Source organism: Nicotiana sylvestris, chromosome 11, assembly GCF_000393655.2.
Source record: "Nicotiana sylvestris chromosome 11, ASM39365v2, whole genome shotgun sequence".
Lineage (NCBI taxonomy): Eukaryota > Viridiplantae > Streptophyta > Magnoliopsida > Solanales > Solanaceae > Nicotiana > Nicotiana sylvestris.
In genome coordinates, this window is record NC_091067.1 from 81,493,838 (window position 1) to 81,516,298 (window position 22,461).

Consider the following 22,461-nt stretch of genomic DNA (forward strand, 5'->3'; position numbering starts at 1 on the left):
TGGCTGATCTGAGGCATTACTAACCTCAATATTTGAGAAGTTGAGACAGAAGATTGGAATGTGCCGTCTTCGGGAAATAAAATGATGTTTTCATAAGGGGAGTAAGATACACGCTGTAATCTTTTTCCCTTAGTCTAGGTTTTGTTCCACTGGGTTTTCCTGGTAAGGTTTGTAACGAGGCATATTATTTATTTTGGACATTCAAAGGGGAGTGTTGTAAAACCTATAGTTAATGTGGATGCCCACTACTCCCACTATTTTCACCCATAATGTGAATAACCTCCCACTACTCATCACTATTATGATTGTAACTCTCACACCTCCATAAACTCTCTCCATTATCTCAATTGTTAATGTCATATTTAAGACAATTATTTTGTAACCTTCATAATATGTAATAATATAAATAGAGGCATGAAATGTGAGATGGAATACACTTGAACACTTGATGAAATAAGAAAGTTATCTCTTCTTCTCTTCTTCTACTTATCTTCTTGTTTTATATTGTTACTTTGAGCTACAATTTTTAATATTTTTTAAATACTTATGAACCTACACTATTTTTAAGAAATGGGGCCCTCATAAGGTTGGAGCCGGCCCTGATTGTCTGGTGTGCATCTTTATGTCTTGGGTTATATGCCCTTACATCCACAAAATTCCCTACGCCTTCTGATGTTCCCTCATTATGATCAACGTATTTTCTTCTTAAATTTTATTTAAATATTTGTCCATATTTAATGTAATGTGTTTTTCTGTGATTAAAAATATGGTGACTTATTGTATTAGAGTAAATTAATCTAAATACTCTTGTACGAAGTATAAGTTAAATGAGGGCGACCAAATAGTGCTCCCCTGAAATTTTTAGATATTTTTACATGGTTGCTCAAATATATTTGGAGTATCCAGCAAATTTTCGATGTATACAACAATATGTAACAAACAGAGCAGCAAGACTTTTCGACGATACACTGGCTGGCACAGGAGTACCCTTCGAGCACTACTAGTTTAACTGCAATTCTGACTAAATTGCCAAATTCATTGTCTACAGTAAACTTTGTTACACTTGTAAATATTAAATTAATGGAGGGGAATTGATTATGAAGATAATGACATATTTCTGCTAAGTTGGCAGAAAAGAATTTGATTTTATTTGAAGACCAGGTTGTGACATGTTTTATCGCATGGATAAGCACAGTCAATTGACTTCACGCCTGCTCTATCAAAATACCAATCTCCAACTGCAAGTGCAACCGGCTGCATATCGTTCCAATGTTTGTTGATATTATTTGTCAGATCCAGTTGTAAATTCAAATTATCTTTTGCACAAAGAAAATAAAATAGCATAGAGAGAAAAGGATTTACAAACGGTACCTTGTTATCGATAAGGGGAGAATCATCAGCAAACCATGTATCCTGCCTCTCGGATTGGCAGTGCGCGAAGCATGAGTTTATGAAGAGACCATTTTGTGTTGAGGCAGCAAAGCCTTTAACAACATTTAGCATATCATTCCTGAAACCTGTTCCAAAATGTATTTCATCGACATGTAAGTACAGTGTCTAAGAATACCGAAAAGGCAAAAAATTAAGAGCTTAGTGGATCATACCTTGCAGAAATTGAATTTGTGATGCAGAACATTGTTCATTGTTGAGTTTACAATCATGCCACAAGCCCTTAGGATCAGCTACTGGAGGAGCCAAACTGGATTGAACCTATTCGATCATTTCCCAAAGATTGTAATGTATGAAACCACCAAATAAGAGAAAACTAAGAATCTATGGAGTTGAGAATTTACCTGCCAGGAATCATAGGCAGCATTTAGCAGAAATAGAGGGGTCTTGATATTGTCGATCAAATTCTGAGGAAAGAAGCACTGGAAAGGAAGAAATATAGGAATTGTATTAGTAAAATGAACTGATATCAGATATTGAAAAGGCAATTATATTTAAAAAGACTTACCGAGGTTGGATCAAGTTTGTTGGTACAAGTACTTGGTAGCGTCTTTTGAAGACCCTGTTAAAATTATGAATATTCTGCTTAGCAATGCTTGGAGATAAGTTATCGAAAAATGCAAAAAAGATATCCCTTAACAGTTCTTTTATTTTGTGATTCTCTCTAATAGAGAAAAACTGTCTCAAAAAGACATAACCTCTTGTAAATCAATGCACCTTTAGTTAAGAACATAATGCAATCTAAGTAAATGATGAGTAAGACTTAGTTGTTTCTGTTATATTTGCATTAGGTCCGGTGTTCATGTTATTATTTAGTATAGGATCAAAATAAACCTTATTAGAGTAGGAATGAGTATAGAAAATTCATATGGCCGACCCGTAGTTTGGGATTGATTAAGCTGGTCAAGAAAGACATTAATGTAGGGAGAATAAGTAGCTATGAAATTGCTTTTCAAGTTTTGAGTCTTTTTATTTCTCCAAGGGTGCTGACTTGGTAAGAGGACTGCAGCATCTAGAGGCGGACCTATACATAAGGTAGAGGGGTCACGGACACCCATAAAGTTCGGCAAAACTTCAATATATACATGTATATATTCTTAGAAAATAATAGGATATTAATAGTGGACACTCTATATACAATAAAAAAGTGCACCCGTGATCTTAAAATCTTGGGTCCGACTCTGGCAGCATCTCTGTAACTATAATAGAAACTTGACAACAATTAATCCTTAAACTTAGATAAACACTTTAGTTGTTAACAGTATTTTGACAATCAACACGCAAAAGCAGTAGTTTGATGAAATTGACCAATATAGAGTTAGAGGTGTCTGGTACCTGCACACTAACTACGCCTTGATATACGTTTCTGAGGGCGTGCCCCCCGGATACATCCGTTCTGCATATTATCCAAAAAAAGACCATTACATCATCTTGTTACTAAAGGAATTGAAGTATATTGGGTGTATCAAGATCAGGAAAGTACGCATCCATAAATAATCCAGCATCACTTAGGCACTTCACTTTGGTACTACTTGGGAACAAAGTTCGGAACTCGTCACAATGCAATATTGAAGCTAGACCACCAGCAGAACATCCAGAGAGAAGAGCCTGAAACACGATTATCTATATCAGAATATGAATGACAAGAACAGCCCAAATGATAAGGCAAGAAGTAATTTTGACCTGCTGGGCATTACGCATTCCTTTTGACATTAACTCGGCCATTGCGGCTTCCCATATACGTTGACCTCTGAATTGCAGCTGTGCAGCCTGGAGAGAAATGAAATATAATTCAATACAACTAGTTTACACAAAAACAAGTCAACAAAATCTTTATAAAGTACATCTCAAGCAATCAAATCATATAGTAACTTCAAATGTTTCTTGTACTTTATCAAACTTTAATGTCATCACACATATATGCATGAACATCAAATGGTTTAATCAGTGGAGATGAACAAAGCTTGTATCATGGTCAGAGGTCAAATTTGTGAGATTTCGGAAAGGGGCACATGCTAACCATAAAAATTTAGCTTATGCTAGTATTAGTTGTTCAACCATCACTCTCTGTGGCCCCGCGAGAAAGAACTACAGAAAGTATATACAATTATTCAAAGCCTGAGAATGAGAATATCGAACAGCAGATGCAACAGATATGCGGAGCCTTGAAAATTTAAACTTCTACACATCCTCAGTCTCACAGGAAGCATGAAATGTGGGAAGAGCAGCTCAGAAGTGCCAAAAGTTCAAAGTCACTCTGTTTCAATAGATGTCATTGAGCTAACAGAAAAAGTAAAGGGAGCTAAAAGACCACTGTCTTTTGCCCAACCTCACACAGGAAGACTATCGATTTCGTAAACGTCATTTCCCTCCAACTACCACTCAAAATGCCAAAAGAGAAAGAAACAAAAAAGAACAGACGACAAAGAATGTAAAGAAGGCAAAATGGTTAGTATGACAAGTTTCAGCTGTCATTTTCTTCTCCATCTAATTACTATTGCAGACAAACAGCATCTCTACATGATAAATGGATACTAAAAGAAGAAAATGGTGCAGGCTGTGACACACCTTATTCTCACTGTCCCCTGCAAAGGAGGCTCCGTCGCAGTAACGAACTTTTACTCTATTCCAGTTAAAAAAATCTGCAACCAGAGAAGAGACAATAAAGAAAAGTTTCAAATGCAGAATCTGTAAAAGTCTTAGTGTAAATTATTATTATCAGCGAACCTGGATTTTCTTCAGCCTTGTTACTTAAAATCCCAGTAAATGGAATCTGCTTTTCCATGAATTTTGATGAGCCGCGTCTAGTCGTTTTGCGATAAACACAATTTCTAACAGTGTTACACCATCCTCCACCCTGTCCACAAGAGGCATCACTCAGTTTAGGTTCTGAATCAATAAATGCAATTATAGAGCTGGAAAATTTTGTAAAACGCTGGATTTAGCATATACTGAATTCCCCAATTTAGGGAAGCATGAAATTGGAATTCTAAAATGGGATACAATTCCATAATCCTGATAAGAGAGTATGACAGGTACCAAACTTGTACGTTAACGAACAACTTGTCGAACAACAATATAACTACACCTGAGTCCCGAGCGAGTTGGGGTCGACTATATCAATCCTAATTGCCTATGTTGCTCCGTTTAAGTTCATTTCAGCCCGATATTATTAAAATACCAACTTTGAGTTCTCCGGACCACAACAATCAATTAATCGAGCAATCAAGTAAACCTTGATCTCAAATAAGAATATGCAAGACAACAATATCTAACTAGAAACGAACTCTCATAAATGGTGACAGCTAAGACAACTAACTACACATTAAATATAATTAATGACAGAGCTATCGTTTAGCATATACCTCCAATTGAATGAGCCAACTGTTTGCCCCTGACCCAGAACCTGGATGTATGTGATAACCTGGTAGAGTTCCATCTAAACACACTGTAAAAATGCGAAAGAACAAAGTCAAAAAGGAACCACAATCAGTTTCAAGACGGCCTTAATTACACAACCTTTTTTAAGGACCACCAATAATTACAATTGACTAAAGCTAATCAACAAGTGAGGGAGAAAAAAATTTCCCTTAATCAACTAAATTGGACTAATCGTTTTCATTGAGCTAATAGAAGATCAAAACCAGAAAACTTGACAAGGAGTCAGAGAGACAATTATTAATAAAAGAAGCAACAGTAATAAGATAAAAAAATAAATAAACAACTGACAACTATGTCGAATCTTCCCCTCCTAGAAAATGATTAAAAAAAAGATTTAACAATGAATTCATAAGTAAAAGAATAATTAATTAAAGTGATGGTTAATCACTGAAAAACTAAAATCTAGTGCAAGATCTATACAGGGTAGTCGAAACATCATCAGATGGGAACTAAAAAGTTACCCTTTTCGCTCCATAGCAAGACAGGGATGAAGGAAAACAAAAAGTAAAATTGTCCCAAATGAGGAAAATTGTACACACAATGTATTAGAAGTTCATTTATACAAGAACACAGACAGCAAATCAGTGTGTGTGTATATTTACCAGCTCCTCTTGCAGCAGCTCCAGGGATAAGTGTAAGACCAATCATAAGAGGAGTGGGATTAATGCCACCAGCAGCAGCAGCAGCAGAAGTTTCATAAACAGACTCAAAGAATGGGCCGTCTGTTTTATTGAAACAGAATTCTTCTTCAACTTCATAAGAATACACAAATTTGCTAAACAAGAAAAACACAGCCCAGAACCCCATGAAAAGCTTGGACATAGCTGAACTCTTTAAGCCTCGCTGTCACTACCCAAACACTATTAGATAGAGACGAGGCAAAAGGAAATAAAGAAGGGCACTAGTAGTGAGTATTATAAATAGGAATCTTTTTTGTGTTTATAAATGGTACGTCAAGCCAATGTTTTAGTTGCAGAGATTAAGAAGTAACAAAGTTAGATCTCCGACACAGATTTGTTGCCAAGGCAAAGAACCTAGGCCCTAGGGGATGGGGTAAAGTGGGGGAGGGTAATGAGATGGGGAGTGTAAAAGACTGAAGAGTGAAAGTTGCTCTGGGGGGAATATTTATTAAAATACACTATATAAAGACCATTATTAGATCGTGTATTTTTATGTATTTACTACATTAAATTACGAATATTAAAGGAAACGTGTTTTCCCGAGCGCACGCTTAGAATCTCAAAACAGAAGTGTATGAATACAAGAATTGACAGTAACTTGCTGGTGGTAAGAAAGGTTGGCAGGTGCTTTTGCACTTTGTGTGATCTTGGAATACTCTCTCCATCTTTTTTTTAAATTTGTGATCAAAGAGGTAAAAGTTTTATGGGGTCATCACATTTATATAGTTATAAAATTTTTTGATTAAGTATAAAATGAATAAAATAAAGAGTTTAAAGTTAAATTATTTTTAAATTTATAAATATGCATTCATTTTGGAACAAAGAATAAAAAAATTACCTCATCTGATTTGAAACTCAGTGGGTAATGTTTTGTGTGTTGTGTCATTATAAGAGCCGAGTATGCGGTGACCGTGTTTTTCGCGCACTTCACAAATTTTGACACAGCTATTAAGAAAAATATTTAATAGCTTTGGTCTTAAAGGGTATTCCATTAAATTACTCTTATTTTTTTCTTTAAATGGGTAATTAATTATTACATGCCTTTTTTGAAGAGCAATAAATGTCTTCTTGGTTTATAAAGTGACAATATTCTGAACCAAATTTTGTTGGCTAAAGTGATAAATAAAAAATCACATAAAGTATTTACGATACATGTTATATATTAAGATTTTTGCACAGCACTTGGAAGATATTTAATAATCTTACTTACATGGGTATTCGCCTATATTATTGTATTTATTTTGTTTTAAATTTAATCCTGGAAACAGTAAGAGTAGATATGAATAAGTAACTATTCTCTTTCTAAGAAATTAATATATTTTGAATCAAATTTAGTTTACAACTACAACAATTATTTAAACTGAAAATAGGAGTATTAATATGCTCGTGCATAAAAATATTTGCCGTGGGAAGCGAGTTTTTATATTTTTTTTTATTCGAGGGTCAATTGAAAATAATTTTTTTATCTTTACAAGATAAAAGTTAGATCGGTATGTGTATCCTGAATTTCACTGGGTAAGAGGTCGAGTAAGATTTTCTTTAGGACTTGGCGCACGGCATGAGTCAAAAGCAGGCAAGTATTGGCCAATATAATTATTATCATTCTCACGTTGAAAAAGTATGTTATCATTCCCAAAGAACCTCACCATAACAATAATAAAGAGAAGGGAAATTTTCAGATAGGAACAATTAGGCTCCCTATTTTTTAATTTTATAGTTATATTTTAATTTACAATTAATTAGTCCAAAAATAATATGCTAAGATTCAACATCTAATTTTAATAGGTTCTAGAAATTACTATTTAATTTTTTAAAAAAAATTGCTCAAACTTTTAAGTTAATTTTCGAATCTGTAGCTGTGACTCAAATATTAGTTCAACAAACCAAATCCATTTGGGTGGTGAAACTTAGATTTTTAACAAGTTTAAATATGTTGGTTTAACTTTTGAATTTGATTTTGTGAGAAATTTGAAGTGGATGTTATTTAGACTTGTTAGAAATAGTATAAGAAGGTTGTATATAAAATTTGATGTCATTTAATGGAGATTTGGATTGGTTTTGAAGAAGAACTGCAAAATCGTGGAAGAAGTTCGTCTACATACACTTGTATAAAGGTGTATAAAAGTGTATAAGATGTGTTATACACTCATATACACTATTATACAAGATTATACAAAAAACTAACTTCGTCTTCTTTCTTGCGTCTTTTTTGAAATTTAACTCAAAAATCTTGCTCAAATCTATTCTAAATCACTTCAAATTTAAATTTTGAACAACTTTGATATTTTCAATCAATTGGAACAGCACCCAATCGAAACAACTAACAAACTAAAAAAATCATATTTTCGAAAGCAAAGCTTTGAATGGCCTTCAATGGTGGACTTCTACTCTTCAATTTACTTACATTGTAACCAGGTGACACATGGGGAGAATCAGTAATGGCAGACGGCCTCTTGAAGCATAAGTAGAAGATGTGGAAAGAAGAGAGAGTGAAAGCAATAGTTGTGAGAACACAAATTTAACTCCATAACTTTTAGAAGCAATGACTGTAAGAACACAGATTTTGAATTTGCTAGTACTTTCAAAATATGTACAATATAGGCTAAATTAGGTAAAACTTAAAAATATGGACCATCTTTTGTTACGGTGTGAAGTCAGATGTATTTTCTTGTGATTCTTTACACAGAGAACCACTTAGTAATATCTTTTTGTTTCTTCCTTGGTTAGGTTTGTTTTGTTTTGATCAGAACCTGAATTAACAGATAAGAAGTGAAGTAAATTACTAAACGCACTTTAACTATTTCTTAACATGGAAAAGCTCGGATGGTACGTAAATAAGCTGGAAATTGAGATCCTCTAAGAAAGTTTGTATAATATATATGTTGTTAAGCCAAGATTATAGTTTCTTATAAATAATAATATTTGCTGGATCGGTGATGCAACTATATCTGAATAAATCATCAAGATCCACAAAATGAGGTGGGGACTTATTATATTTTTGTCAGAGAGCACCTCAACTTTTTTCCCCTTGTGTTAATTCAAATAGTTTTGCTATTTGTTCGAAAACTAATACAATTGCACAAGAGAAGGGTAAAGAACCATTAACATTCACAGTATAAATTGATGCAAATATATTATGCGGATAAGTTCTTTCCATTTTCTTTTATAGTATATATATACACACACGTAATATTTTAGAAATTTGTATTAGATACAACAAAAATTAAAAAGATTGAACAAATTATCCTTAACGAGGTGTTAATTAATTTGTAATTTCCGAGCTAGTACTGCTATTCAAGGTGTCAAAGAATTCGAAAATTAGAAGAAAGAATTCTTGTTTCAATGTAACTGATGTTCAATAACGTATTTTATAGTAATTTTTGTATCTACTATAACTCGTCTATTTAGTATAACCGAGCAAATGAGGGTAGCAAAATGCATTTTAAGGAACTGAGGAAGATATATGAATTTTGAAAGAAGTACATATAAGTGGAAAAAGTTGAAAGCATAAAAATATAAACTAAAGATTAATTAGTTACACAGGAGTAAATACTTACTCGCATCAAATGTTTACATCAACTCAATAAATAAATAAAATAGTTCTTCACATACATGATTATCACTAACTATAGTTAATTAATATAGATTCTCCCTTAATTTAGTACTTAACTATGGTAAATTAATTAGTATGATTGAGCGTAAATAAATTTTTACCGTCACACCAGAGATCACCTCCCAAGTTTGTCAAAACACAGACGGCAATCCGCATATGCTATTTGACGTTCAAGTTTCGGCATAGCTGGATATATAAGGAGGTATTTTTCAACAATAACAACGACGATCCAGTATAATCCCACAGGTGGGGTCTGGGGAGGGTAATATGTACGCAGACCTTACCCCTACCCCGAAGGGTAGAGAGGCTGTTTCCAGGAGACCTTCGGCTCAAAAAAGCAACAGGAGCCGATATATTAGTACCATAAAAATGCATAATAAAATAACAGCAATATAAGAGATATGAAATACAGAATACGAAATACGAAATAGATGGCTGGTATAGTAAAACTAGCAGGTAAAGCCCTGCATCAATAGACGACCAATGACATTCTTAGTCTAACTCCTAACTGGCTAGTCTCACTCTATTGTGCTGTAGAAATATTCACAAGTTTCCCCTAACCTACAACCTTAATGCTCGACCTCCATAATTCCCTGTCAAGGGTCATGTCCTCAGTAATCCTAAGTCGCGCCATGTCATGTCTGATCACCTCTCCCCAATACTTCTTAGGTCGCCCTCTACCTCTCCGCGTGCCCATTACAGCCAGTCGCTCACACCTCCTCACCGGTACATCAGTGCTCCTCCTCTGAATGTGCCCGAACCATCTGAGTCTTACTTCCCACATCTTGTCCTCCATGGGGGTCACGCCCACCTTCTCTCGAATATCTTCATTCCTAATCTTTTTCCCATACACGAATACACATTTCATCTACTGTGTTTCCAACTGTCCTAAGAACATGAAGGCAAAGGGCGGTTCGGAATTTAAGTTCTATGAATTTAATTTTTGAAATTTTTAGTATTGAATATATTATATATTTACGTGATGGATTTATATTTGCTATTTATTGTAATTTAGTGAATTTTTACATAAATTTATACTTTACCTCAAAAGTAATGAATGCATGTGAACTCGATACTTCAAAGCTCCGTATGCCCCTGCATAAAGGATTAGAGGCACACGTAAAAGAAAAAGAAAAAGGAGTAGAAAGATGTTATAAGAAATACGAAAACAAAAATGCAAAAATAAACGCATTTCTTTTATGGGCTTCCACCTGTCATTTAGTCCTCTTTCCATCTTAATATTCAGAAGCTGATGGAAGAACAAAAAAGTTGTTTTCTTCCTGATTTCCTTTATCTTCATATCTTGTAAGTATTTATCCAGATGATGCATTTGATAAAAATAGAATAAGGAGATTTGCACGACTCTTTCTACTCGAAGATAACAAGTTTTATTCTCATCTTACCTATATTCTCCTTCCTCTCAAAATACTTCCAAAAACAAGAAAATCGAACAAAGAGAAGTTCCTTCTTGCCTTTTGAGGAGTTAATTTCACATATGTACCAAAAAAAAAAAGGCGTCAATTTCACATATGGATATTGAAATATTCACCAATAATACTCTCTCTATCCATTTATGGGACACAGTAATTATTTGAAGAGTCAAATGAATTTTTGTTTGATCATAATTTTTTTATATGCATTTTAAATATTGTGGATAGGTAATTATGGTAACTTATAGTATTTTTATGTAATTCACACCAAGATAGCTTGACTCTCATACTCCATATCGTCTTACATAGAGTGGGACGGTTGGAGTGACTAGTAAAATTACCAAAAAAATAAAAATAAACACATTAAACTAATTGAACTATATATGAATTTAACTGAAACTAAAAATATCCCGAAATGAGAAATTCCGGCGTCGGGTTATAAAAGTGACCGCATGAGCACTTTGAAATCGGGTTATAAAAGTGACCGCATGAGCACTTTGAAATCCGTCGTTCTACATCAGCAAATTATCTATCCGGTCTAAATTTAGTGATTTTTTGCAACCAAACGCTAACTTTGAAAATGAAATTGCCGACAAATGCAATTATGCAAAACCTATGACTTAGTAGAAGTAGAGTCGAGAAAAGTGAAGGGACGACTCCTTTATGAGAAAAGTTGGACATAACAATAATTTTTAGGGATTTTTACCTATCTATACCATATATCAAACCTTATTACCCTCAATATTTAAGGTTTGTGTTTATTACATTTAAGCATATCAAATTACCATTTCTATACCATAATTCAAATTAGGGATATAATTAAGGGTTCATTTATATTAGGCATAATTATAGGACTGTATCTTCCCACTTTCTCTTTCCTTTCATCTCAACTGTTCACAACACACACACAACTCACGATGCTCCTATGCTTCCTCTCGTTGATCATCCCCAACTGTCCACCACCGTCGAAGAATATCATATTTTCAGATTCACAAGAAAATTTTAAATTCTTTGATCCAACCGCTTGAATTCCCACTGGAAATAATAATGGCAGAGCGTTCAAAATTCTTTGACCTCTTTTTTTTTTGGGGGCAGTGGTTGAAGGTTACTGGTTAACACAGTCGATTGAAATTCGAAGAAGAAGAAGAAGAAGACATATTTCCAGAATTTGTAGATATTTTGTAGTCAAATTGTAGTCAAATTAGAAAAATTGTAGATAAATTGTAGACTGTTTTTTGCAGAAGATTTTGTAGAAGCTTTAGTCGTTTTGGATTTGTGAAAACAGAAAATAATGCATCTACAATCAGAATACAAATAATCTACAATTTATCTACAAGATATCTACAAAATAGATACATTGAATTTTAATATCCAAATTCTCATTTCAATTGTAGCATAATTCGACATGATTGTAGAAGATTTGTAGAAGTTTTAGTCTTCCCAATCTACAATTCATCTACAATTTATCTACAATTTATCTACAATATATCTACAATTCTACAATTTAACTACAATTTATCTACAATTTCTGGAAATACGTCTTCTTCTTCTTCTTCTTCTTCTTCTTCTTCTTCTTCTTCGAGTTTCAATCTAAAATTCAGTCAAAACCAAGTCTAATCTTCACCAAAACCCCTCAAAATTGAGATATAAACTCCTAAACATATTCCGAATTATTTACAACAACACCCAATCCAAACAAATAATGATTTTTGAAAACCCAAATTTGAATTCAAAGCTTTCAAGCTTTTTAATGGCTATCAATGGTGGAAAATATATGGAAGAACAGATGAAGATGAAGATGAAGAACAGAAATCTCCTTTCCGTTTGATTACTGGAGCTTCAGTAGCTTGCGTTTTTTGAGAATTGTAGTTGAGTGAGAGAAGAGAGATCTCTTTCCGTTGAGGAAGGAGAGAATTACGCAGCAATTCGAATTTGATGTTGACAGAATCACACGCAGATCTGGTGCCTTCATTTTAGGGCTTTTTTTATGGCAAAATCTACCTATTTTTGGATTGGTATATAATTTGTAGTAAAAGTGTGGACTACACGGGTAAATAACAAATTATGAACATTTTTGGTAATAAGATTTGATATATGGTATAGATAGGTAAAAATCCCTAATTTTTACTCCAAAAACTTTCACTTTCCTAAATGCCTAATATTAGCTTTTGAGCTGTGCACCACACCTTTATCTCATCACCTAGCTATTTCTATTTTCTCCTGCTACTATTTAATCAACTATCAAGACTTTATTAGTTGGAACATCTTTTTTTATTTTTTCCTTTTTCTCTTCGCTTGGTTCCCCATGTTGTACAACCATAAATGTTTCCACTCATATATACGATAGTTTTTTTTGTGATGATCGTCATGTACCTCTTATTCTGTGATCAAGTTCTCAAATTAAATTAATGATGTCTACTCATCTAACTGGTTTAAGCAGCCGACACTGATAATATAAATTGTGCAGTTGTTCCATTTAGCTTATAATTATTATCAACCATGAAACCAATAAATTTGCTGCTCGAACTTTCTATAAGTTTCTTCCCTGTGCATTACTAGTCCTCTATGATAGATGATTTAATCATATTCAGTGCCACAAGACGATTGAGACCTACGACGGAATCTAAATAAACAAAAAATACTGCTCCCTCCGTTTCAGTTTATATGAACCTATTTCCTTTTTGGTCTGTTCCAAAAAAAATAAACCCTTTCTAAATTTGAAAACAATTTAGCTTAAACTTACTATTCTACCCGCAATGAGAAGCTTTTATAATCACACAAATATTCTGGCCCCTTTATAACTTGTTTAGGATCACAATTCCAAAAGTCTTCATTTTTTCTTAAATTCCTTGTCCAGTCAAACAAGTTCACATAAATTGAAACGGGGAGTACCATTTATCTGAAAACAACAAAGGAACATGTTTAGGTCAGGCCATCTCCAACCTTACCCTCATTCCCCATAATGAGGGTAATTTTTGGGTTAATTTAGCTCCAACACTCCCCCATTTTTGTCCCCAAAATGGGGAATGAATAGTGTTCCTCAAATATGGGACACTATTCATCTCCCCCATTACTATTCATCACTTTTTTATTATTATTTTATTATTTAATCTTTTAATTTATCTCTTTGTATATACATAATTATGTTTATGTAATGTCTTTATAGTATTAATTTTATATCTTAACTTTGGTGTATAATTTTGACAAATTAATTTTCGTGCATTTATTATTTTTATGTAAAATTGTAAGTTAATTTTATTATAAGTTATAATTGTACAAAAAATATATAATTATCTCAAAAAATGAATGGTGCAAATATAAAATATTAGATGTTGCTAAAATTGAAAGGTGCGAATATAAAATATTAGATGTTGCTAAAATTGAAAAGTGAAGATTAAAAATACATTAAAATAAATGTTTGCATACAAATTATATTATTTAAAATTTTATGGAATTTTTTTAATGGAAATTACAAATTAATAAAAATAAAAGATGGAATTTTTTTAATAAAAATTAAAAAATAAAATTGAAATGAAAGATAATAATATAATATAGAAGAGAGAGAAGAATATAAAAAAGTTTGAAGAAAAAAATGAAGAATAATTGAAATAAGTTGTTCTCAAAATAGGAAATTTTTCATTTTAGGAACAAGAAATAGAATAAAGGTAGGAGACGTCCTCGCCCATTATGCGGTGGTAAGGGGTGGTCACGAGAGATTTGTGATGGGATTTAAAAGCAGAGAGCTTCAACACTTGATAGGACAGGAACTATACGTGAGGGAATTAATTAGGGTCCCACATGGCTCACATGTACACCTGCAGCCTGAGAGATAGAGATTCCATATTATATATTGGCCAAATACATAGACATGCCATTATACTTAGCTCAATTTTTCATTTTAACATTTTAACTCAGTCTTGTTCTATTTTTGACTCTCCAATTTTATTTTTTTTGTTCCATTTTAACACAAAAGCTGACTAGATTCCATGTTTGATTTGTCTCACCCTTGTAGGCGCGTGAGAGTCATTTTTTTAAGCCAAATTTCATACTCCCAACGCAAAGGCGGATCCAGGATTTAAATCCTATGGATTCAATTTTAATGTTTTTAACATTGAACCCATCATATTTTTAAAGTTATGGGTTCATATCTATTATTTTTGCAATTTTAAAAAAAAATTACATACAAATTTTTACTCCGCGTCGAAAGTTATGAGTTCAGTTGAACCCGTAGTTATTACTGAAAATATATATATAAAATATTTTTTCCCCGGGAGAGGGAGCAGAAAAACGAAAAAAATAATAATTTAAAATTACAAAAAAAGTAAAATATTTTCTTTTGCGCAGGGGAAGGGGTAGCAGCTGGGTATTTGCACGCGCTGCATTTTTACCTGGGATAAAAAATTTTGTGTTAAAGTGGAACAAAAGTAATGGAGTTGGAGGGCCAAAATGGAACAAGACTGAGTTAAAGTGCCAAAATGAAAAATTAGCCCAAGTTTAATGGTCTATCTATGTATTTGGCCTTATATATTTGAGTTTGACTAGCATGCATGTTTCACATTCATACTGAAAGTACAAGAGGGGATGAATAGTTGTCTATTAAAAATTGGTTGATTAATTATAAGTTTAGTCGACTAGGTTTTGCACAACAAATAGATGAAGTAAAGATGAACCAAACGAATTGAAAGCTAAACAAGACACATCAGCTTTTATACTAGTTCGGTACCGATGTGGTACTTACATTCAGTTTCCCTTGGGTCACAATGGTTCTCTTAGATCTTGATAAAAAATTACAACAGTGATAGTTTTAGTTCGTTCACCACCAATGATGATTAGCAACAGTAATTTCTGGATGTTGACACAACTCTCTTTTGTGTTCTAACTTTTCTTATCTTTTGTAACACTTATAAACTCAAAAATACAATGTTTGAGCTAAGAACTAGAGAGACTTAGAAGACAGTGTTTGTAGTTGCGTAACACTTCTTTTTGAAATTGGCAGTCTTCTTATACGACAGTTTGAGGACCGTTGCAGAATGATCTTGATTGAGGCACTAAATCCTCTAAGAGATTTGACCTAAGGAGTGCCTCTGAATCCTGCATTAGAGATGGGTTGGATTCGTTTATGTCCTTCCTTTTCATGTCCTCATTTAATAGAGTGATTTGAGGCTTTGACTTGGTTGGTCAATCTTCTAATATAGCCTTAGAGGAGATGCCTGATATTTTCGAGCTGCACTTTGTCACAACTCATTTTTACTACCCCCGAAATAGGGGTATAAGTGAGTTTTTCAATTTAAGTGAAAATCGAAACGAGATTATTTATTTAAAAACCAGAGTCGCCACTTGGGATAATTTATGGTGTCCTAAGTCACCGGTTTTAAAATTCCGAATCGAGGAAGATTGACTCTATTTATGGTCTGCGAACACAGAAATCCGGGTAAGAAATTATGTTAACCCGGGAGAAAGTGTTAGGCATTCTTGGGTTCCGGGGTTTTAGCACGGTCGCTCAACTATTATTGTTGGCCTAATTATCTGATTAATTACATATTTAGAGCCTATTGCATTTTCAAAACCGCTTTTAATTATTTTATGGAATTAGGTTGGAACAAGTCGCGATGTCACACACTCGTTTATTTGGTACACATTGCGAAATATGTCAAGGGAACAGTACCCACGATATACAACGTGTTTATTTTTATTAACATTATTAGAAGTTGTGTCCGGGTCACATAAATGTACCCCCAGATTTGAAAATTATGTATCACAACTACATCACGGAAATCGTACCGTAGCTACGATAATAGATTAAAAGCGTGCCTAAAAGTATACCAACGGTGTTCATGAGTTACTTGACTTTTTATTTTTTATGTATTTGGATCAAACCCAATCTTAAAGCATAGTTTAATCACTGGTGAGCTCGGTCTTTTCCCATACCCCAACCCAACAATCATTCAAAATAATTCGTGTTCAACAAAATTAATCATCAGCAAAGTAAAGTATCCATAACAAGCATCGAAAGCAAAAATGAACATTTGAGAAGGAGACTAAGAGGCTAATAAAAGTAAAGGTGAATTTAAGCCATGAGAAGAGCTATTGAAAGATTTCCTAATATAAGTGAGCTTAACTATTCAAAACACTTTCTTTTGTAATTCATTTCTGCAACTAATAAGAATGACAAGAAGAAAACAGAAGAAGAAAGTGCAGAAGGATGAAGCACAAGCCATAGAGTTGGATCCTTATTGGGCTTATGGAACTTTCCTTCAATTAGGAGAATCTCTTAATGTAAAAACCGACAATAAATGCAATTAGGACAAAGGGGCAGTCTAATGGTCACAAGATCTACCAAAGCACTTGCACGCAAATCATGTAGCTAAAGCTTCATTTTAAGGACCTGTTAACCACCTACCGCCCTGTATCAGCTGAAGCTAACATTAATTAACAAATCCATTTACACTAGTATTTTGCAAGGTCTCACAAACAGGAAACCAAATCTTTACAAGATCTTATAAGATTGCTAAAATTATACACTCAAGTTCGAAATTAAATAGCAAAATAACAGATAGAGGATTTAACACATTTTTGAATTCATCCAAACTCCATCACAGATAATTCACTAAAGGAAATTTAGGGAAGACAATAACTAAAAGCCATAAACCAAATCAATATGAATCAACCAAACCTCAACGGATCTTAAAATAATTCTTCCAATGCTTAATATTCATCATAAATAATAGTGAACAAGATAGAAAAGGGAAAGGATGAACCTGGAGTTAAAAAAATAGGCAAACTGATGCAGATCTCATCTTCAAAACTCAAAACAAAACAATAGCGGGGAAGTCAAGCAGGAACCGCAAGACAAATCGGAACCTCGAACCTCGGATGAAAACTCGAATCAGCACTGGAATTTCGAACAAAACAACAGCGGCAAACAGTTCTTTGATTTTCTTTTTTAGGAACCCAAAAGAAAACTAAAAGAGAACTCTAAATTTTTGAATGAATGAAAAATTAGAAGAACAACTGAAAATCCAAAAACCCTAGCTCTTTCTCTCCATTTTTCTCCGAAATTTCTGTCCGAACCCCCCCTTTTCCTCGTTTTTCAGCTTGTTTCTCGTGTGTGTGTGACTTGCCCCTCCCCTGTTTCTCGTTTTCCTTTTCTTTCAGGGATTTTGGCGGAAGTCTGGTGGCGTGGGGCTGTTTCTAGTCTTTGAGAGGAGGTAGGAGTTTGGAGTGGAGGTCCGGCGGCTTAGAAGAATGAGAGGCGTGAGGTTCGGGAAGTTTGGGTCGAATGGTAAAGGGGTTAGGAGATGAGGTTAGAAGGGACGGCTAGGAGGGGTGGTCGGCGTTGTGGTGGGTGGAAGCTGAAGGGTGGTCGTTGTTTTGTGCTGAAGGAAATAAAGTCTGATAGGGTTCAGCGGCTGGTTAGGGTAAAGGAGATTAAGTTTCGAGGGGGTGGGGGTCGTTCCTGATGTTGAATGGCTGATCTCCTATTAGGGGTCTAGGGTTCTTTTAGAAGATGTAGGGTTAGGATTATTGGGTGTTGGGTCGGGTCGACCCTGCTTGGGCTGGGTTGGGAAAAAATTTGGGCTTCTAAAATGTTTGGCCCAATTCAATTTAACACCAACCTTTTTCAATTTCCTTTTCTTTTTGTTTTTTTTTCTTTCTTTAATTAATTAAAACCTAAATTAAATTCCTAAATTAATTCAAATTGTAAAATTAAGCTAATTATCTAACCATAATATTTATAAAAAATTAGTTGGTCCTAAATTAAAAGAGAAAACTTAATAATCCAAAATTTAAAGCTAAGAATGTAAAAATGAGTCATTTTAGTAATTTTTATTTTTAATAAAACACTTAATTATTTAATCCTAAAATGTGAACACAAAATTTAAATGCAATGCATAGTATTTTTGGTATTTTTTCATGATTTTAATAAAGGTAAACATGCATAGAAATGCAAACAATTGACAAAAATCCTATAAAATTGCAAACAATTAGGGAAAAATCTATTTCTTTAATTTGTAGGAGTATTTCACATAGGGAAAAAATCACATGCTCACAGCTGCCCCTCTTTGCTCGGAAACACGAAGAATTTTCGGGGAAAGATAAAGTGAGCGGATTCGAGCGATTTTTGCCCGTTTGGATACTCCGTGGGAAGCATTTTTGAAAGATCTGACCGACCTTTGCTTCCGAGGTTGCCTACATATCCTTGTCTATAAAGGAATTAGGTCAGTGTAGTTCAGGAGTAGGAACAGTGATGGAGTTTAGGTAGAGAGCCGGTCGAGGTGCCGTTCCGTCGAGGTTCCGGTCCGCGGTCCTATTATTATATCAAAATAAAAAAACAAAAAAAACTAACTAAGCCTGTCAACTATGAGTTACAAGATTCCTATCTATAAGTCTTCTGAAGCTTGATCTTGAGTTTTGAATGGTTTTTCATGCAGACATTAGATTTGAACCTTGACACTTGCTAGTGGCAGGTGCTAGTTCATTCTTCTTCAACTTTTCGGATCAAAACCGGACACACCATGCCTGTGACTTCAGTCAGGTCTTGAGAAATCCACCTCTTGTCTCAGCTTCTGCATTTTGGATTCACTTCCCTTTTATTTATTTTTATTTTTTTTTGTTTTTCTTTTTTTATTCTGGATTGAGATTACTTCTGCTAATCATCTCGAACTGTTGAGTTGCATTCTTGCCGCGAACTTCTGCTAATTCTAACTTGAATTACATTCTGAAATGACTTCCCTTGTTCTCCAGGTGGGCGCCTTATTGCCAAAACTTGAACTGTATTCCCTTAATCTCGAGGTGGGCGCCTGATTGCCAAAACTTGAACTATATTCCCTTGTTCTCCAGGTGGGCGCCTGATTATCAAAACTTGAACTGCATTCCCTTGTTCTCCAGGTGGGTGCTTGATTGCCAAAACTTGAATTGTCTTCCTTTGAAACTTGAACTGCTTTCCCTTGAAACTTGAACTGTTTTTCCTTGTTCTCCAGGTGGGCGCCTGATTGCTGAACTTGAACTGTCTTCCTTCGAAACTGCTTTTCCTTGAAACTTGAACGGGCTTCCCTTGTTCTCCAAGTGGGCGTCTGATTGCTGAACTTGAACTATCTTCCTTCAGAACTGCCTTCCCTTGAAACTTGAATTGTATTCCCTTGAAACTTGAACTGTCTTCCCTCGGAACTACTTTCCCTTGAAACTTAAATTATCTTCCCTTAAAACTTGAAATGTCCCTTAAAACTTGAACTGTCTCCCCTCGGAACTGCTTTACCTTGAAACTTGAATTGTCTTCCCTTGAAACTTGAACTGTCTTCCCTTGTTCTCCAGGTGGCCGCCTGATTGCTGAAACTTTCTGTGTTCCCTTGTTTTCCATGTGGGTGTCTGCAATCAAAACAAACAAAACAAATGAAATTTTCTGCCCAGTTTGCACTAGGAAGAGTTGTGAGTTGTTAGAAATATTGTAAACCACTAATATTATTGATGCAATGATGAGAGAAAACTAAATACTAGACCAGGATGTGCGTGTCCTATGAGTAAAACCAAAAAAGTTTGACTAGCAAATGCGTCTGCTAAAAATAAAACACGAATAAACCAAACTAGGAAGTGTGTCTCCTAGGGGTGAAACTTGAATGAACCAAAGTAGGAAGTGTGTCTCCTATGAATGGACTCTCAATTTAGGAAGTGCGTCTCCTAAAAGAATAACTTGAAAGACCTTGATTTGGAAGTGCGTCTCCTACAGGTAAAACTTCAATGAACCAGACTAGGAAGTGCGTCTCCTAGGGCCAAACTTAAATTACTCAAACTAGGAAGTGCGTCTCCTAGGGGTGAAATCTCAATTTAGGAAGTGCGTCTGCTAAAACAAAATATAACTTTAAAGACCCAGACTAGGAAATGCGTCTCCTAGGGGTGAAACATCAATGACTCAAACTAAAAAGTGCGTCTCCTAGGAATGAACTTAAATGAACCAATAGGAAGTGCATTTCCTAGCAGTAAAATCTTAATTTAGAAAGTGCGTCTCCTAAAATAAAAATATAACCCGAAAGACCCAGACTAGGAAGTGCGTCTCCTAGGGGTGAAACATCAATAACTCAAACTAGGAAGTGTGTCTCCTAGGAATGAACTTAAACAAACCAAATAGGAAGTGCGTCTCCTTGTGGTAAAATCTCAATTTAAGAAGTGCGTCTCCTAAAACATAAATATAACTTGAAAGACCCTGACTAGGAAGTGCGTCTCCTAATGGGTAAAACTTAAATGACTCCAAACTAGGAAGTGCGTCTCCTAGGGAAAAACTCAATGTAGGAAGTGCGTCTCTTAAAACAAAACATAACTTGAAAGACCCAAACTAGGAAGTGCGTCTCCTAGGGGTGATGTGTGATCTTCTCAATAGCATTTGCGTAAGCAGAATTGGAGCATTACACCTAAAAAATTCAAGCTTCCAAGATTTTATATGAACATAGCTTTCGTCCCTGTTTTAGACAAAGAAAACTTGTGAGTTTAAACATGGTGGTTGGTTTGTGGCCTTGACTTTGAGGGCGATTGCTCTTTCACTTGCCATGATAACTTTGATTTTACCTTGAAAAACATTGCTTGCTTATTGACTAACCAATTTCTCTGTCACGGTGTCACCCTTATCACAGAAAATACCTCTGATTCATTCAAACTCAATAATTTTATCTGTTGCATTTTGCTCATGAATTCACATTTACCTAACCTTTGCATTTCTCATGAATCCCAAAGCACACCGATTGTTATCCATTCAGTGTACATACTGTTCTTTCTTGACTTATGCCACTTTGATATGCTAGCGAGATTCCATTTTGTGCAATTGGAAAGCTGGTGGCAAATTTAGAAGTCATTTCTCACTTGTTTTGACCAAACAGACTCAAGAAGAGGAAGTAAACAAGACAAAGGAACATAGTAAGGGACAATGGGAAGAGATGATACCTAACAAGAAAATTACAAAGTAGAAACTTATCAGATGTGAACAATAACTCTAATGACCATGACATGCACCTTTTGATCGAGTGGCCTAATTTGTCAAGCAAGTCCAATGTTCAACTCTTCTCGTACCTCTGAGTCGTGAAATTGGGCTTCAATGCTCCGATTATCCCATCTGATTCATGGTCTTTATTCGACTTGTAGTTACCGAAGGGTTTTCACCATCAAGCCTCTCTCATTTTGTTCTTTCTCTCAACTTACCGTCGCCTTATGGTGCCTGTGAAGGTTTTCACCGATAAGACTCTCTCATTTTATTTTTCTTGTGTAGAACAGAGTGTTGCCCCTAATGAGAATCATACCTCTAGCTCGCTTGACTTGGCACTGTCACACCTCCTTTTTCGGCTACACCCCCCGCTAAGGGACGTAAAAAGGAGTTTTTCCAATTAAAGGACAATCGAAACGAGATTTTATTTAAAGATTCAGAGTCGCCACTTGGGAGATTTATGGTGTCCCAAGTCACTGGTTGAATCCCGAATTGAGGAAAAGAATGACTCTGTTTAACAGTCTGCGCACCAGAAATCCGGATAAGGAATTCTGTTAACCCGGGAGAAGGTGTTAGGCATTCCCGAGTTCCGTGGTTCTAGTACGGTCGCTCAACTGTGATATTCGGCTTGACTATCTGATTTTATACAATTTTGAACCTATGTGCAAATTTTAACTGTTTACCGCTTTTGTTATTATTTATTCAAAGAATTGCAACGTCGTGAGAATGCATCTCGAATTGCGCCACATAAATGTACCCGCAATTTTCGATACGTTCCAACTTCGTTGAGATTTGGATTTGGGTCACATAAATGTGCACCCGAGTTTAGGAAGATAACATTATTAAATACGCGCCTAAAGATACTAACGCGTTGTTATTTTG

At 34.8% G+C, this 22,461-nt stretch overlaps 1 protein-coding gene and 1 long non-coding RNA gene across 2 annotated transcripts; both read right to left on the bottom strand.

The window, feature by feature from the left end:
* Positions 1-910: 910 nt before the first annotated feature.
* Positions 911-6,004, bottom strand: LOC104229004 (pectin acetylesterase 12-like). Its single transcript, XM_009781570.2, has 12 exons — positions 5,493-6,004; positions 4,815-4,897; positions 4,177-4,306; positions 4,018-4,091; positions 3,133-3,219; positions 2,933-3,057; positions 2,785-2,845; positions 1,958-2,011; positions 1,794-1,871; positions 1,605-1,710; positions 1,372-1,517; positions 911-1,254 (listed from the first exon to the last, which is right to left on the bottom strand). Exons 1-12 carry the CDS (start codon positions 5,710-5,712, stop codon positions 1,147-1,149), a joined length of 1,272 nt encoding a protein of 423 aa, XP_009779872.1. The 5' UTR covers positions 5,713-6,004; the 3' UTR covers positions 911-1,146.
* A 3,621-nt stretch (positions 6,005-9,625) lies between these two features.
* On the bottom strand, positions 9,626-18,081 carry LOC138882323 (uncharacterized). The gene is made up of 3 exons (XR_011403870.1): positions 17,372-18,081; positions 10,227-10,278; positions 9,626-10,071 (listed from the first exon to the last, which is right to left on the bottom strand). It is a non-coding gene; the product is annotated as an uncharacterized lncRNA (long non-coding RNA).
* Between the last annotated feature and the right edge of the window lie 4,380 nt (positions 18,082-22,461).

Bases quoted from the DNA above. Each gene is read 5' to 3' on its own strand.
- LOC104229004 (XM_009781570.2), bottom strand. From the start codon at position 5,712: ATGTCCAAGCTTTTCATGGGGTTCTGGGCTGTGTTTTTCTTGTTTAGC. The intron at 4,898-5,492 runs GTAAATATACAC...GCATTTTTACAG, and splicing joins AGCTGCTGCAAGAGGAGCTG to TGTGTTTAGATGGAACTCTA. The intron at 1,255-1,371 runs GTACCGTTTGTA...AACGATATGCAG, and splicing joins CTCCCCTTATCGATAACAAG to CCGGTTGCACTTGCAGTTGG.